This window comes from Typopeltis vanoorti, chromosome 12, assembly GCF_054136105.1.
Source record: "Typopeltis vanoorti isolate ZY-2024b chromosome 12, IOZ_Tvanoo_1.0, whole genome shotgun sequence".
NCBI lineage: Eukaryota > Metazoa > Arthropoda > Arachnida > Uropygi > Thelyphonidae > Typopeltis > Typopeltis vanoorti.
In genome coordinates this window covers 16,644,777-16,662,845 of record NC_143560.1, presented here as the reverse complement: position 1 = coordinate 16,662,845, position 18,069 = coordinate 16,644,777, and the positions used below count along the sequence as shown (strand labels likewise).

Sequence of the window (18,069 nt, the reverse complement as noted above, 5' to 3'; positions counted from 1 at the left end):
TACCCTAAAAATAAAATTTCTCCCAGATCACCCTACGTGGAATAGTATCTTCTCTCTCTCTCTGCATTGGGAAGCTCAATATCACACACATCAAACTGCTATACATCCTTTTGATATGCGTATTAAGGAAACTGTTCAAGCTGTTAGTATAAATGTTGACAACATTAGCTACACTAAACATAACAGCATTCCTCCATGGCAGGTTTGCACACCATCCTGCAACCTCTCACTTTGTCAGCTACAGAAATCTTATACCCCATCATCCATTTACCTGCAATTGTTTAATGCACACGTAGCAGCACACACTGATTTCTTACTCATCTATACTGATGGTTCAAGAACTAATACCTCTGTTGGCTGTGCTGCTGCTGTGTTTCCTGACATTATTATCTCAAATCAGATCCCACCTGACTGCAGTAATTATACAGCAGAGTTACATGCTATTCAGCTTGCACTTGTGCATATAAAAGAAAACTGCTACCAAAAGTGTATAATTTATTCAGACTCATTGAGCTCTTTACAGACTATCTCCTCTCCTATGTATAATCCTCATCCAGTACTTTATGAAGTGCTACACCTGCTTCACAAAATGAAAATCCTTAATTTCGATGTTCAGTTCTGCTGTATTCCCAGCCACATCGGAATCAAAGGAAATGAGTCTGCAGGTGCAGCTGCTAAATCAGCCCATACTCTCTCCACATACTATTTGACAGTTCCATATATATATATATATATATATATACAGACTACAGACAACTTATAAGATCAAAGCTAATTGCTCAGTGGGAGTTAACATGGCAAGAAACATCAACAAACAAATTATATAACATTAAACCTGAAATTAAACACTGGCATTCTAGTCAATGTACAAAGAGAAGGGAGGAGGTTGTCCTTGCTAGGCTCTGCATAGGTCACAGTCACCTTACGCATTCTCATTTGCTGAGAGCTGGTGACCCTCCCATATGTGAAAAATGCAACACACATCTCACTGTTCATCATATTCTGGTTGATTGTCAAAAATTTACACGAGAAAGGAATGTAATTTTCACCTATCTACCAAGCCATATACACTCAAGGAAATGCTAGCAGACTCTGGCAAATTGCATAGTGTTTTTAATTTTTTAGAAAGAATTAATTTTTACAAACACATTTGACCATAAATTTGTTTACATGTAAATACTTTTTTTTTTTTGCTTAACTTAACTTTTATACATATATATTATTCATTAGGTTAAATCTGACCAATTATGTATTACCATGGGCCTTGATTTGTATCACCCTGCTGTAATTTTGTTAATATCTAAATACCATAATGCTAAACTTAAATTTTATGCATCAATGCTGTATAATAATTCCTTTCTGACTTTCTTTTATGTTAAGAATGCAATACACTTCACAGAAAATATCCGAGGCATCACATTGGCTCTTACTGATATAATTGCAAGCCTGGACATAGTAAATCTTTTCACAATTGTTCCAAGAATAAAAACCATACAAATGCTTTGGGAAATTTTCCCACTGGACAGCAGACCTATTTAAACATTGCATTAATAGCAGTTTTTTTCAAATTTGAAGATTTTTTTTGCACAGAAAGAAGGATTAGCTATGGACTCTTCCTCTCTCTCTCTCTCTCTCATAGAAACTAGTGATTCTAATACCACTGTTATTCAGTCTGTTCATTAATGACATTTAGAAAGGATTTGACAGAAGACATACAACTGCTGATATGCAGTACTTGCAGAATGATTTGAATAGGCTGTATTTGCAAGGATGTGAAAATGGCTGACACGTCAATGCTAGTAAATATAAAGTCATGCACTTTAGTATTATCCAAAGTCATGTTATGTTAGTATGATTATGCTAAAAGAAACTGATCAGTCTAGGGATCTTGGAGTTTTAGTAGATAGGAAGTCATAGTTCAAGGGCCATATAGCAATGATTGCAAATATAACTCAGAAATGATTGGAATGCTAAAACCCTGACATGTAAAGATAAAGCAGTTATGTTGCCTCTTTACAAGGCCTTTATAAGACCTCACTTGTGCACAAGTCAAGTCTTCTGGTACCCTTGATCATTTTCATATAGTGGAGAGAGAGTGTAGTGTAGAGTAGTGTCAAAAAGGACACTAGGATTGCAGAATAATACAGATTTTCGTGATAGATTGAGAATTTGTGTATTGTTGACATAGCAAACAGGGGAAAGATGGTGTGATATGATTGAGACTTACAAACCTCTGAAAGGGTCATAAAACATATCAGTTGAAATTTTTCATTTTATGGAGGGTGGAGAAAGGATGAGAAGGTATCCTCAGAAGTTGAGAATGAATGCCGTCAAGAAGGGATGAGAGCTAGATTTTTCACTTGTGCATGAATGGGATGGATTGCTGTTGGAGGTAGTGAGTGAAGTTAGTGTGAATGAATTCAAGAACATGTATGGCAGGTGGTGTAGGTAATACGTGGCCTCTCTTGATATGTTCCTGACTCCCTGGAGGTCTCTCCTAATAATAATATTAATACCATAATATAGTAGTACTGAATGTTTGATGATGCACTTGGAATTTGAAATTCACCCAACCAAACTGCACTCTGTATTTGCTTACACCACAAACAAAAATGTGATACAGTGTGATTAAATGGTATACCAGCTGGTGTTTTCAGGTTAAATGAGATCCTAGTGTTCTTATTGGAAAACTAGGATGATCAGGCATAAAAAAGTTGGAACAAACTCAGCCTCAGCAGAATTGAAGATGGGTACCACCATTGTAAAAAGTGTTAGTAGAAAAGAAGTAATAAATGTTACCAAGTTGAAAACACATAGATACTGTTAAATAATAACTATAGCATGTCATATTTGTGCAAGAGCAGTCAGGGAAGGGAAAGAACATCTGTAATATTCACACTGAATGGGAAGATACACTTCTTGATGGCAAAGCAGTTACAAGTAGTGTGTAGACATGTTTCAAAATGAAGATATTGGTATGTGACGCTTACGCCTGTATTCCACTAGAGGGTTCTACTATGAAAGAAGTAGAAGAATTTGTCATGATTATAGAGTGACATTGGGAAATATAGAGCAAAATAATACTAATTAAAATTGAGCAGTTTCAGGGGCGGAAGCTATGGATTCAAATATGGAAAAATGGAAAGGTTGAAAATAAGAATTGGACCTTGGAAGACCTGGTGGGAGTAGCATTCTAGGGAGGCAGGATACTGTGCAATTTTCATGAATAGAAAAATCAGAACTTTATAATGTACTCAAGATGATTGAGAAACAGTTCTGTAAAAGAAGAAATCATATCAGAAGTTCTTGGCAAGTGGATCAGCGGCAACAAGAGAATACATAGAAAAATGTTAGAAAGCTCTATATGGATTTCTTGTATAGTGAGACGTAGAGTGTTTCCAGTAAGTTTCCACATTCATGCATAAAGTAAAGAGCTGAGATTAACATTCCCAATTTTAATATCAAGTTTAATACCACTTTCCCTTATAATATGATCTACACAGATGATTAATAACAGTGGGGATAACGTTCACCCTTGTTTCACACCTGATATGATATCGAACCATCATCCTGTACCTCCTTCAATTCTAACTGCTGACTTAAACTGAAATATATATATACACACTAAGTGCTTGATATAATGTCCCATTTACAAAATATCACTGTAACATTTTATTCAGCTTTTCTCTTTGTACCATGTCATATGCTGATTTAATATCAAACCATCATCCTGTATTTCCTTCAATTTTAACTGCTGATAACTCAAATATACACTAAGTATTGCTTGATATAATATCCTATTCACAAAATACATATGCCTTTTCCAGATCTACTAAACTTAAATACAGATCCTTTTTATATTTCATGATTTTTCAAATGATTGAAAGTAAAATCTGATCCTGACAACTTCTATTTGGCCTGTATCCAGCTTGTTCTTCTCCAAGCTTTTCACATTTTTCCTTAGCATTTTTTAAGTATACTTGCATAAATCTTACCAGGAAGACTTGGTAGGTAAATTCCTCTGTAATTAATATTAGTATTACTTCCAAGTCTCCACAGAGTCCAAAGACTCATTGCAAAGGTACAGACCACAATAACTATCATACCTTGCCTTGAACACATTCATTGTTGGAGCACTCACTACCCACTCTGTAAATGCATTCCACTCGTTCTTCTCTGCCCAGTGGGAGCAAGACCCAGAAGAGATACCATGTTCGAAGGAATGCAGAAATCATATACAAGTAGTCAAAAGGTGTCACACCTTATTAAAATGTATTATTAATGTTCAATTTCCTAGTCATTGTTTGCATAAACTTTCTATAAGAATAGCTCATCTGTTAATTAAATTAAATTTAATTAGTTACTTAAAATATTATTACTACTTAATTATGTAATATAATTAAATAGTCAAAAACACTATTTTATTCATTTATGATTTTTTGCTGTGGTGGACCCCCCACCTCCTCCACTATTCATGCATTTGAAAATTAAATCAAATTCTGTTTACACAATTTTCGATTATGCAAGGATCTCAGGAATGCTTATGTTATGCAAAGACAGGACTTACTATACCAGGAATTTGATGATGATGTTTATATAAATAAATTCAGAAAAAATTTTCTCATCACAAATTTTGGAGCAGCCAAACCGCATTTTTACCTTTGTCACTTTGTAGTACCTATTAAATTATTAACTATTTTCTAAAAGCTGCCACTGTAAACATATTTGCTTCCTACTTATTCCTTTAATGCTGATCTGATGTGCATAAAATAGTTGTTTTAGGAGTAAATAAGTGACTCCTTAACATTTGAATTGCTATTGAGGTTATCCACAAAAATATATGGTTAACGCATCCTTGTTATAGTGGATTTATGTTAACTTCCGCATTGATGTCTAGGTGATTTGGCTGAGACTAAATGGTTTTGTATATTTCTGGTATAAGTAACTGACAGTACCATCAATGGGCAGAATGGTGCAAAAGAAACAAAGACTGATGTTACAGAGAACAACAGTAGAGAATAATGAGAAAAAATAGTTTATTCTTTAGAGCATCAGTAGATGCTGCATATGTTTTAACAGATTTAGAGAAGAGTTAAGGTCATTTGGTAATATTGGTAAAAATGCAAGCAGCAGAAAGTTAACATATCTGTAAAAAAGGGCAAACCAAGTGTTATAAAAGACAGGTCATTATTCTATTTATTAACTGAGTTCAGGATTTTTAGGAAGCTTTTAGAGACACCATTCCCCAAAAGGAAAGTGTGCTTGAAAGGAGCAGTAATAGGAAGAGTGACTGAAGTAGCAGGAATGAGATCTGAGGAAAGCATGCATTGGGTAGGACATGATTTGCAAGAATTACTAGAGACAGTGAAGCAGAAGTGTGAGAGGAAAAATTGTGAGCATGTTGCCAAAGTATGATAGTAGGGAAGTGAAGAGCATCGATTATGGATGACATGATAGAATGTGCAAGAACAGAAGACTTCAGTATGTGGATGTATGGGATAGGTTTTGGCAGAAAAGCTGTTTGCTGCAAATGTTCTGCAGCAAAGTGGGGTATATTGCCAGTGAAAAGAAAAGAGTGGGAGTGTAAGCTAGGGTCAATATGAGATAAATTATCAGGTTTATTAACAGATAACTGTGTGTTATTCATTCTTAATAAGTAACACATAGAGTTGAAAATATTTAATTATGATAAATTAATCACAAATATTTCGATTCACATATCATGGATCATCATCAGTGTAAAACAGTTTGAAATAAAAAAAATTAAACAATAATGAAGGCATATGGAAAATGGAATCTCTCCTTACATGTATTTGCAAGACAGCCAGGTAAAAAATGATATTATTATTAGGATCAGGTGAAGTGTACATGTGTGCGATTATAAAATACACACACACACACACACACACACACACACACACACATATATATATATTAGATGTTCCCATAAATATGAGCATTTCAGAAAGTTCCTAAGTACTTCAGCATCACCCATATTTCAACCTTAATAATGAACTCTATGCCAAAAAACCAGGAAATTATTATTAAGAACTATACTGTTTAATTATATGTTTTTTAATAATCACACACAACGTACACTTCAACTGATCTTAATATCTTTTTACCTGGCTGTCTCATGACTGCATATAAGGAGAGATTCCATTCTCCATATGCCTACCTTCATTGTTGTTTAATTTTTTTATTTCAAACTATTATACATTGACAATGACTCATGGTGCATGGATCAAAATATTTGTTATTATTTTATCTTAATTAAATATTTTTCATCAGGGAATGTGAGATAAAGATGGTTTTAGTGTGAGCAGCAAAGTTGGAGGACTCAAATGATGTGGTGAGGAATTGTGGGAAGGAAAGAGACTGCAGTGGCAAGCTACTATGCTTATATGCCAGTGATGCAAGAAGTGTTAAGAATAAGGATGCAGAGTTTATGGCCTTGATTTGGTTATACCACAGGATACTTTGGACATTCTATGTTAATCACATCAGTGAGATGTGGTTAACAGAGGATGGTGTACTTACAGGAATAAAATATGATGCTTATGGCATTTTTGAAGAAAAAGAGAGAGAGAGAAATTAGGGTATTACTGATGATTCAGAAGAAGAGCTGTCCTCTACATGTGTACCGTTAAGAAAGAAGTATTGATAATGACTTTGAGGCTATTTGGGGTGAGGTTGAGATGAACATGAATTTTAGATATTTTGTGGGGTGTTGCCACAGGCCAGGAAATGTAAAGGGAGGTGATTCTGAAATGATTGGGCAGATGAGACTGGTGAGTGAGAGGAAGGTGATAAATGATTTCTGAGTTACTTTAACTATGGAAGCATTGACAAGAAATAACGTGTATAAAGAGATTAAATTCCTTGCGCTACTTAGGGATGACTACATTATGCAGAAATGTTGGATTTAATATCTCCAACAGTGATAAGAGAAGATGTTACCATAATCCCACCATGGATCAAAAGAAATATATGGAACTACAGAGCAGGGACTGTGGTAAATTAAGGGAATAGATTGGTGACATTCTGTTGCTTGATCAGTTGAAATGAAGGAAATCAGCAGTGCATGAGACTTGATCCAAAATTGATTACTTATTGCAATATCAGATTGTATTTAAGTTCAGGAGGATAAATAAAGTAGGGGTGAAATGTAATTATGCAAAATCTCCTGAGAAAGGAAGTTATGGAGGAGATAAAGAACAGAGTATCACTCAGCAGCACAAAGAGTATAAGGGACTGTTTAGGAATGTGGTAAGTGTAGCGAGAAAGAAGTTAGCATATGAAAGGAGATTGGCAGAAGCAGCAAAGCAAAATCTTAGAGAAAATTCTATGGTTATGTCACTAGTAAAAGAAAGGTATCACATCTGCAGAAGATGTAGCAGAAATGTTCAGTGTAGTTCTTGTAGGTGAGAGAGTAGTGTTGAATAAAAATATGAAGATAAAAGTTCGACAGTTCAAAAATGGGAAGTGTTTAGAATTTGAAGTAAGCCTGAAGTTAATATAGCTGTGGGACTGGATAGGATATCACTACATAAATTAAAGGACTGTGCAAAGAAGAACTGACAGTGCCCTTGACTTGGTTGTTCAACAAGAGTTTGGCAACAGGAATAGTCACAGAAGAGTGGTAAAAAGGAAAGATAATGTCACTGCACTAGAGAATCCAAGTCAAAGCCAACATGTATATCAGATGTAGTGGTGAAGATGTTAGAGAGGTGGTTAGAACCTAAATTGATGAGAACAGAAATTGTCTGTTAAGATCATTCTGCTCTACTAAAATTGATTTTTTTCTGTGTTAATACTTCTGATTCAAATATGCTTGCTTTTTTGCCAGTTTTCTATTTTCATGCTGAAGATAATGCTGTCCAACATTCTTTTTATGTATATGAAACATTTGTTGCATCAGTGAACTTTTGTAAGTGAATAATTAATAAGTTCACAACTTTCATTTCAATTAAGATACAGATTATGACTCCACATTGGTTAGACCGTACTGGTGCAGAGAACAGAATTTCTAACAACAGATGAATTGGGAAGAAAACTCTTGAATAAATGCTCAGCAATAATGTAAACTGAATTATATAGTCAGGAAATGATGGGTCTACCCTACTTACCCTTTCTTCCATTCTTCTCAGTTTTCTTTTTTGAAATAGAAAAAGGAATGAAAGAAACTGGAATAAACAAAGATGTTGTCTTGTCATATTCATTTAGTCCCTTACCTTATATATATTAGTATAAAATTTAGAAGTCAGGCTATTTGGTTTCAGAATGATTGTCTCCCAGAATCATTTTTGGCAAATAAATGCAGCCATACTTATGGAGGTTGGGGAAATGATTCATAGCTGATGCTGATTCTAAAAATAGTCTCTCAGAGTTATGCATTGGTATTTTAAATTCTTTTTTCTGCTTATTATTCATTATAATTTTTAAACAGTGACATTTATTGATAACATTAATATTGATTTCTTTTTCATATAGGTGAAAGGAGGTATTTTAAACATTGTAATCATACAGCAAAATGAGAATCACAGTCTTTCCCATACCATAAAGGACCAAAATAGTTATGTGACACCTAATGGAAATGAAAGTGCCTCAAATATTGGAGATGTTAAACCCAGTCAACCTTTTTGCAAGTAATTATTAAACTGAAAAGGAATTTTAATTTTTGATATTTATCTCTCAACAATAAGCAACAGTGTAAAAGGTTCTAAATGTAACTGAATGTTATAATCCTGACTATTTAATTCGCTCCACAGTTCTCATCATCAAATACCTGATATATACCCTCAACGGGTGCAGGATATGATAGTACTACATGAAAAATTTACATCATTACTAACTTCCTATCTACAATTTTCCTCCAGATAAGTCTGTTACCTATCAAGACCCCAATATTATCAGATCTTATATTTCTGTCTTCTAAGGCACTTTTTACTGTATCACTCCACCTATATCTTGGTCTTTCTCCTGCCAACCTGTCAGAGACAACTTGTTTTGCCAATCTTTCCTCTCCCATTCTGTTTAAGTGACCATACCACCTGAGATTAGCTCTGCTAATGCATTATTGGATGCTGAATGTCAAGTGTTTCCTAATTTCCTCATTTTTAATATGATATTGCCATTGATGTCATCTATTCATGCCACTAATCTTTCTCAGGACTCTCATATCTGCAGTCTCTAGTCTTTGGTCTAGTATTTTACTTTTGACCCAGCTCTCAGATCCATAAGTTAAAACTGGTTTGAACACTGTCTTGCATATTAATTCAGTGTTTTGACTAATTTCTCTCTCATTCCATATAAATTCATTCAGTTGATTTCCTACCATACCAGCTTTGTTGATTCTGTTGTCTATTTCCATATTTAATTTACCATCTTCACTAAAAATCGTGCCTAAGTAGCAGATATGTTTTACTTTCTATAGGTCCTCCATTCACAGTGCAGTTGATATTTTTAATATTTCTGCATATTTTCATTGTCTTTGTCTTTTTATTGCTGACTTTCATACCATATCTATTACAACAGTTATTCAATTTAGTCAGAGAATCCTGCAGAATTGTAGTGGATTTATTTAGAAGTATAACATCATCTGCATAAAGCAAAGAGCTGAGATTAACATCTCTAATTTTGATATCAGGTTTAATACCACTTTCCTTCATAATGTGATCCATGTAGATAATAAATAACAGAGCGGATAATGTACATCCTTGTCTGACACCAGATTTAACATCAAACCATCTTCCTGTACTTACTTCAATTCTAACTGCTGACTTACAACTTAAATAAAGACTAAGTATTGCTTGATATAATGCCCCATTAACACCATGCAACTGTAGCATTTTGAATAGCTTTTCTCTTGGCACCTTGTCTTATGCCTTTTCCAGATCTACAAAACTTAAATACAAATCTTTGTTATATTTCCATGATTTCTCAACTAAGCATTGTAAAGTAAAAATCTGATCCTGACAGACTCTATTTGGCCTGAATCCAGCTTGTTCTTCACCAAGCTTCTCTTCCACAATCCTTCTCAACCATTTATCAAGTATACTTGCATATATCTTACCAGGAACACTGAGTAGAGGAACACCTCTGTAATTCTCACATTCAGTTTTATTTCCCTTTTTATATATGGGTACTATGAGAGCTGTACTCCTATCATCTGGAATTTGTCCATCTATCCAGGCCTTCTGAACTATGCAGTGTAGCCACTGTAAGACTTTTATACCTCCATACTTGAGCATTTGTGGTTGAATATCATCTACTCTCCTGCTGCCTTTTCACATTTCAGGTTTTTGATGGCTTTTTCTACAGATATGTATTCTTGACTGCATGCCTGATCAGTGTTTTTTTTACCACTGTGCTGTCACTGATTGTTTCATTTAGCAATTTTTCGAAGTAATTACTCCATGCTTCAAGGATATCTTTTTCTCCTCTTTTCATGTTCTTAACCTCCAGAATATCTTGCAATCTTCTTGATATTTATTTTCTATGTTCTTACCAAAGTCCTCCCATGACTTTTTTTTTAACTAGTTTTCTACAGTGTTTAGCTTTCTTACATTTGTCTCTGTATTCTGAGAGCACAAGCTGACTTATTTGTCAGGAACTTTTGATATGCTTTCTTCTTTTCCTTCACTGCCTCTTTAACTTCCTGTGTCCACCATGGAGTTCTGATTTTTTTATCCTTGCAGACAGCCTCACCACATGCCTCCCTTGCAGAATCAATCAGTGTTTTCTTCAGGCCTTGCCACTGGATCTCCAAGGTTTGGTTCCTGTTCTCAAACTCTCATTTTTTCTTCAATGATGTTTGTGTATTTTAGTCTACAGTTCACCTCTGAGAGCTGCTCAACTTTTATTCGCTTTTAAAACTTTCTTACATGTTCTTCTTTTCAACATGAAATTCAATTTTATCCTACTCAAGACTAAATGGTGATCACTTCCAATTTCAAATCCTCTCTACACTTTGGTCTCCTGCACCAGGGAGAAAACATCACTATGAACAATAACATAGTCAATAAGACTTTTCTTATTCCTTCCCCTTTCTCTCCATGTGAATTTGTGCAAATTTTTATGTTGGAACATGATGTTAGTAATAACCAGTTCATGTCCTGAGCAGAAATTCAACAGGTATTTGCCATGATTATTAGCTTTGCTCTTTTCTCCAAATTTTCCCAAAATATTTTTGTATATCTGACAATCATTTTCTATTCTGCTATTTAGATCCCCAACAAGGACCAACTTTTCCTTTTTCATTGTGTCAGTGGCTTTCTCTAAAGCCTCAAAAAATTCCTCCACTTGTGCCTTAGTAGAACCTTCTGTGGGACCATAGGCACAAATAAGTCTCATTGTCCAGTTCCCCATTCTCATATTTGCCCACATCACTCTACTTGAGACTGCCTACCATTCAAGAAGATTATCCTCATATTTAGTGTTGAATACTATGGCTACTCCTTCTTTTCCTTGATTGTCATTGCCTGAATATAACATTTTGTATTTATTGCTCAGAAAGATCTCACCAGTTTTTGTCTTTTTTGTTTCAGTCACTCCTGTTATGTCGATCTGATACTTATCCAATTTCTCAGCTAGCTCCATTTCTTTGCTATTCAAGCTTCTTTTGTTGATAGTATCAATCTTGAACTCTGGTGATGTTGAGTTGGGGTAGGTTTTAGGATTTGTTCCAGTAGCTGACTTCACTGTTTGCCTTGGTTCCCTGGGGAAAACAATGGGGGGCCTTGTTTAACTGGGTGACGTCCCAGCCTACATGAAATTCTGTCATGTTGTTCCATCATTTGAAATTTTGGTTTAAGCCAATAAGAATACAATTTGGTTCACTAAATCCCAAATTACCAGCTCATCTTTGTCCATTATTCAGTATCCAGGTAGGTACCTAACAGGGCGAACCACGAGAAGATGAGGATTGGACATCAGGTCAGAAGCCCTGTTCTGTTCTCCGCATTCTTTTAAAGACTGTGTGGAGGTCTCCTCTCAGTTATATAGCTTTGACCTTTAAGAACCCTTCTGCACAGTTCTATGAAACTATAATTATTACTCCAGAAATTTTCACTTTTTTTTTTTATCTTCTTTCATTATTTCAGACTAATGTGATATTTGCATTTTCATAAAAAAGTGAATCCTATTTGTTGAACAACAAGAACAAATCTTATTTCTTTTGAATTTTTTTTTTCCTTCTGTATTCCTTCAGAGTACATGCTAGTACATGACTTACTTGCTAGGTACTTTCAATATGCTTTCTTCTTTTCTATGACTTTCTAACTTTCCTTTTTGCCTCTAACTTTCAGACTCCACCTCAGAATTATGATTTTTGTTAAGTTTGTGTGTGCAAAATGTGGTAAGGCAGCTGGAACAGATTAATTCAAACAAAATCTCAAATATGGAAGCATAAAAGTTTTATAGCAACTACACTGTAATTTAGAATGCTGAATTAGATGAAATCCAGATAATTGGAGTAGAGCAGCGCACTCATAGTACCCATATTGGAATTGGAGATGATAATTTTGACTCTTAATGCAGATGGCTGTATACTCTTAATTAAAATCAGTACAAGTCTTCAGTATTCTCTAACTAAATTTAAAGAATCTGTAGAAAATTAAAACATTTCAACTCTTTAAGCACAATTTTTAGTAGTGAGGGCATCAAATTAAATATAGAAATAGACAACAGAATTAGCAAAGCTGGTATGGTAGGACATCATACCAGCTACAAGAGAGACATTAATCTAAACACTAAACTGTATACAAGACAGTATTCAAACCAATTTTAACTTATGAATCTGAGAGCCAGGTTAGAAGAAAAAACACTTGATCAACAATTGGAGACTGCAGATATGAGAGGTGTGAGAAAGATGAGTGGAGTGAATAGGTGGCATTAATGGCAGAATCATATTAAAAATGATGATATTGGGAAGTAACTTGATATGAGGGGTTTCTGAAAAACAAGGTAACACATCTTTTTTTCTTAATAATGATAAAAGAAATAAGATAAAACATAGTAGACAGATAGACCCATTAATAATGTTAAAACAAAAAACTGACATTGCAGTTGCCTCAGAGCTAATTCTAGTTGCAAGATGATGGGTACTGCGTTGTGTGTAGTCCAAAACAGGTGTCTGTGAAATTATTCATTTTTTGCAAGCAAAAGGGGCTCCAAATGACATTCACCATGAAGTGGTTTATAGCAAAAAAGGTGATGTCAAAGAAGCAGGTGTGTTTTTTGGTGCAAAGAATTTAAAGCAGACCGTAATGACATTGTAGATTAACATCAGGCAAGCAGGCCTTCATGACAACACAGAATGATAAGAAAATAATATTTATTACCTTATTTGCTGACATTTCGCTGATTTTATATCTAACATCTTCAGAGCACAAAAACAGTTTGTCACATTACACGAAACAACACCAATTTGGTATAACAGTGAGACTAGTTTAAAAAGTTGCAATGGACAACAAAAGGAACTAAAGTCCTAATTAGGCACCATTTAAAAGAGAGAAAACAAATATTAATTAGATCTTAAAATGACTGTTTCTCAGATTTTTGGTAAATTTATACAGCCATAGTTGTTGACGTTTGGAGCATGCTTTAAAGCTTCTGTTGATTGCAAAAATAATCTGTCTGACTTATGACTTCTGTATAGCACTTTTGTTTTTCTTCCAGTTGATTCTGTGTGAAGTGGTATCCAAGGCATGGTCTGCTAGACTCAACTTGCTATAATGATAGTGCCAGATGTATTTTTTTATGTTCACCAAGGTGGATGTAAACAGTTCTTCCTGTCTGTCCATAGTAAGCCCAGTCACAAGAACAGGGAACACATATGCCTTTCCATGCGTTTGAGGCAGGTCATCATTTTTGAAGACCAGCAAGTGAAATTGCATGAGTGGTGAACTAGAGTAAGTCTGCTGTTTATGAAATTGTTCATGATGTCCTTGGCTTTCAAAACGTGTGCTCCCACCTGGGTGCCCCAATAATTGTCAAAGAAGCAGAAGGCAACACATGGGGATGTGTCTGGAGAATCTGTTGCGAAACAGCAATAAAGGCGAGGATTTTCTCACTCACCTAGTCACAGGAAACGAAATGTGGATTCATCACTTTACCTTGGAATGCAAAGAAGACTTCACGACCTGGAAACATCCGCAGTCACCTGTGCATAAAAAATTCAAAACTCTTCCTACTGTCCAAGAAGTCATGGCCACAGTGTTCTGGGATCGCCGAGGCATTCTGTTGATGTTCTTCTGGCCAAAGGGAGGAATGATCGATGCAAAGCATTACTGCGTAATGTTGGCCAAACTGAAAGCTAACATTTGATGCAAACAACCAGGACTCTTTTCAAGTGGCATGATTTTGATGCATGACAATGCTACTCCACACACACACACACACACACACACACACACACACACACACACACACACACACACACACACACACACTGCGCACGTTAGGGTACACACCACTCTTGAATGGTTGCACTGCAATTGTTGGGAATCTCTATCATATCCCCCCCCCCCCCCACACACACACAAGACTTAATGTGTTCAGAATTCCATTTATTCAAGGCTCTCAAGAAACATCTTTCCAGAAGGCATTTCACTATGGATGAGGAAGTTCATCAGACGGTGCAACGTTGGTTACTGGATGTGGGCACAGACTTCTTCAGTGCTGGTATTGATAAACTGATCTATTTTGGGAAAAGTGAATCAATAAATTTGGAAACTTTGTGGAGAAGTAGTGCATGTTCACTTATTTCTTGGTGTATAATTTCAACTTCCCATTATTAAACATTCTCGAGGGAGGGGGGAAAAAAGTGTTACCTTACTTTTCGGAAACCCTTTGTATTGTTAGATTCAGAAAGGAATGTGTGAGAAGAGCTAATCGCAGGTGGTATTGGTTATTTAAACAGAATGGGTATTGTAAAGTTGGCAAGCAAAGTCTTTTTTTGCCAGGATGGCAGTAAAAAGATACAGAGGAAGAACAAGATTGAAGTGGATTGATACAGTAAGAAGATTCTCTTAGATGACTGATATAAATAATCAGATCATATTGGAGTCCTGACGGATAACAGATCAATTTTGAAGAAAATTGTTGGTAGGAAGTTAGTATTGATGTAAACTTTTCATGTAAAGTACCATCATAACATCCTGTACATCCCCCCCCCTCAGGGGACATGTCAGGAATATAATGATCAGTCTTAACCACTAGCTGTAGTTAGGAGCTTCCTTCCATCTATCAACAGAGAGCTTTTTTTTTCACTAAGTGCATAATGAATGAAATCTCTAGGATTACTCTTGCCATGCGTTTTTCTCCCTAAAATCCCTTCATTTAGTCTAGCCCTACTCTTTTCAAATACCTATCCTTCACTGATTCCTGTAATTTCACACACGTTACTTTTCCAACAAAATAATTCACATCCTTAGCAATCTTTCCGATCAGTCACTCGATGAAATTGGATAACATTAGTAGCTTCATTATTTGTTGTTCCTTCTCGGGATGCTGCCCTCTTTTATTATTGTTACTAATTACTTTTTCCTATTAATATTTTTACAAGTACGTTACAATATTAAAATGTTCAGTAGTGCTAATATCTAGCTATTCTTTTGATATTATATTACATTGACTGAAATATTAGTAATCAACAGTACGGATATTATTTCTGGAAAATATTCCATGTTACTCCTCTAAATTAATATTAATTTTTATGGCTATTTCACCTATTTTTCTTTAGGAGAGCCCCTTTTATGATGGCTTTTTACTCAATTTTAGGGCATTATTGATATTTTAAAAAATAGGCAAAACAGCCATAAAAATGAATATCAACAATACAGTTAATAATAATTTACAAAATTGATAATTGTACCAACATGTGTAACAGTGTTGGTTGTATATCAATATTTTATTAAATTAGAATAATAAATAACATTCATTAATCATTTGTTAATAATCACTTATCAGCATAATGATATCAACTATCATTTAAAAATTTACAGTAGTCACCAACAGTGAATAACAGTATGCTAATTACATATATTATCTTTAGTCACTACCTTTATTCGTGAATATACTAAACTATTCATATATAATTCTGTTCATCTCTATATCAGTTCATATTATTTAGCATAATCTGCCTTACACCAATAATCGTGTATCCAATTAATTATTAAAATTGTTGAAATCGTCTGTGTTCTCAATCCTTTTCTAAAGGTTATTCCATATATTCTCCTTTTCCTAACTAAAAAATTAACTTATACAAGATTTTTTTTTCTTTATTAGTCTATGATTTTGCCAAAGAGTAGAACATGGCTAAGACAATTACTGTAGTATCTGATTATTCATGAACACACCTTGACTATTAATGCTTACCTTGTGGGGATTGTTTCAAACCCGATATTGCCCTAGATGGTGGCAGTGTGGCTCGATGTCCTGTGTCATAAGGCTCGCATTATGCAAGCATGGTTTTTTCCAAGAGCATATCCAAGCATTTCATGTGCCCCCCCCTCCTCCAGCTAGCTAATTCTCCTGATTTGAGTCTCTTCAAAAGTTTGTATGATAATGTTGACTGCGGCTATCTCTAGTTGACACTACTGCCTTGATTGGTCACTAATCTCCAGGACATTATTTTGCCTGGTCAGTCCAGATACCTCAGGATACCATTTTTGGTCTAGTGGAGTCAATGCCAAGATGGGTGCAAGCAGTTATCTTGGCCAAAGGAGGCTCAACATACCTAGGTATGTTGAATCTTCTTTGGCCAAAGTAGTCATGTTTTGGCTCATAAGTGTATCTTTACTTGTCAGGAACTATTGGAGGTTTAACTCAAAAAAACAAATCTCGTCCTCTTCAGATATTTGTGACAAAGGAAAAGAAAAAAGTACTTTCTTTGAAAAAGAGAAATAAGAGAAGATTGTTTTACTACCATTAAAATAAGTTTTGAAGAAAGATTTAAGAAGTAATTTAGGCTATAGAAGTTTCTCATTTGACAGACCTTGCACCTAGTACTACAAGGTTTATCAAATGAGAAAATGAGGAGAACAGTGTGCTGTGAATCGGTAGAATTTTGACTTGAATATGTCATCTGGAGACTGATATATAACAGGTGGTGTTCGCTCTGTGACACACAGTCAGAGAAATGTCATTAGGACTAGGTAACTTTATTTGGTATCAACTTTGGACCAGATTCTCCTGATCTCTTTCTGGCTGAAAATCAGAGGATATTTCATTTTTATTTATTTATTTATTTTTTTATGTTGAGCCCATACACGAGAAGTTAGTTGATCAACCTATAGTACATTAGTACTGTATATGGGTAGTGGGTTGGGAAAGGAGGAACTTATTTACATTTGATTTAAAAGCCTCTCCATTGTATTCCTTGTAACTGTATTCCTCTCCATTGTAACTGTATTGTGGGAAGACTGTTCCACAATACAGCAGTAGCAGGGATGGAGGAGGAGGAAAAGAAACCTGTTCTGTGGATTTCAATGTGTACTGTGAAGGAATAATAAAATTAGTTTAATCCTTTATCCAAGTGTGAGCAAACAAAGTTTGCGCCTGAAGTATCTTCAGGACTAGGGTAAGGTGATACCACACCACTTTGTTTTTTAACTTTTAAACTGTTTTTAAACTTTGTTTGCTCACACTTGGATAAAGGATTAAACTAATTTTATTATACTCTAACCAAGTGAAAAATAAACTTTCAACACTGTGAAGGAATGTTAGGCAGCAACTGTACATGTTCCAGCAGACTTGATACTGAGTTGGAGAATGATTGATACTATTTCAGATGAACATTTGCGATGGAAATATTAATAGAATACACATAATAACCAAACGTCTGTGCAAAAAGGGAGTGAGTTGGTGAGAGATGAGTCATTAATCAATCTAATTGCTCTCTTCTGTATTGAGTCAAGCATTTTGAGGGAGCTCTTAGGGTCCAAATGCAAATGCCAATGCCAAATGTGAGAGCAATATTTAATAGCTCGGCTGATTTGTGATTTGTATAAGGTTTACAGCTGTTCAGAAGTGAAGTAACATCTTGAGCAAAGAAATCCTAGTTTT

General features: G+C 35.0%; 1 protein-coding gene across 3 annotated transcripts in view; it reads left to right on the top strand.

Annotated features, from left to right (window-relative positions):
* Positions 1-18,069, top strand: part of IleRS (Isoleucyl-tRNA synthetase) — a 410,216-nt gene that overhangs the window by 375,776 nt on the left and 16,371 nt on the right. For all 3 annotated transcript variants that reach the window (XM_090401998.1, XM_090401999.1, XM_090402000.1), the window contains exon 29: positions 8,494-8,648. In XM_090401998.1, coding sequence (XP_090258124.1) covers positions 8,494-8,648 — 155 coding nt within the window. The remainder of the gene's footprint in view (positions 1-8,493; positions 8,649-18,069) is intronic.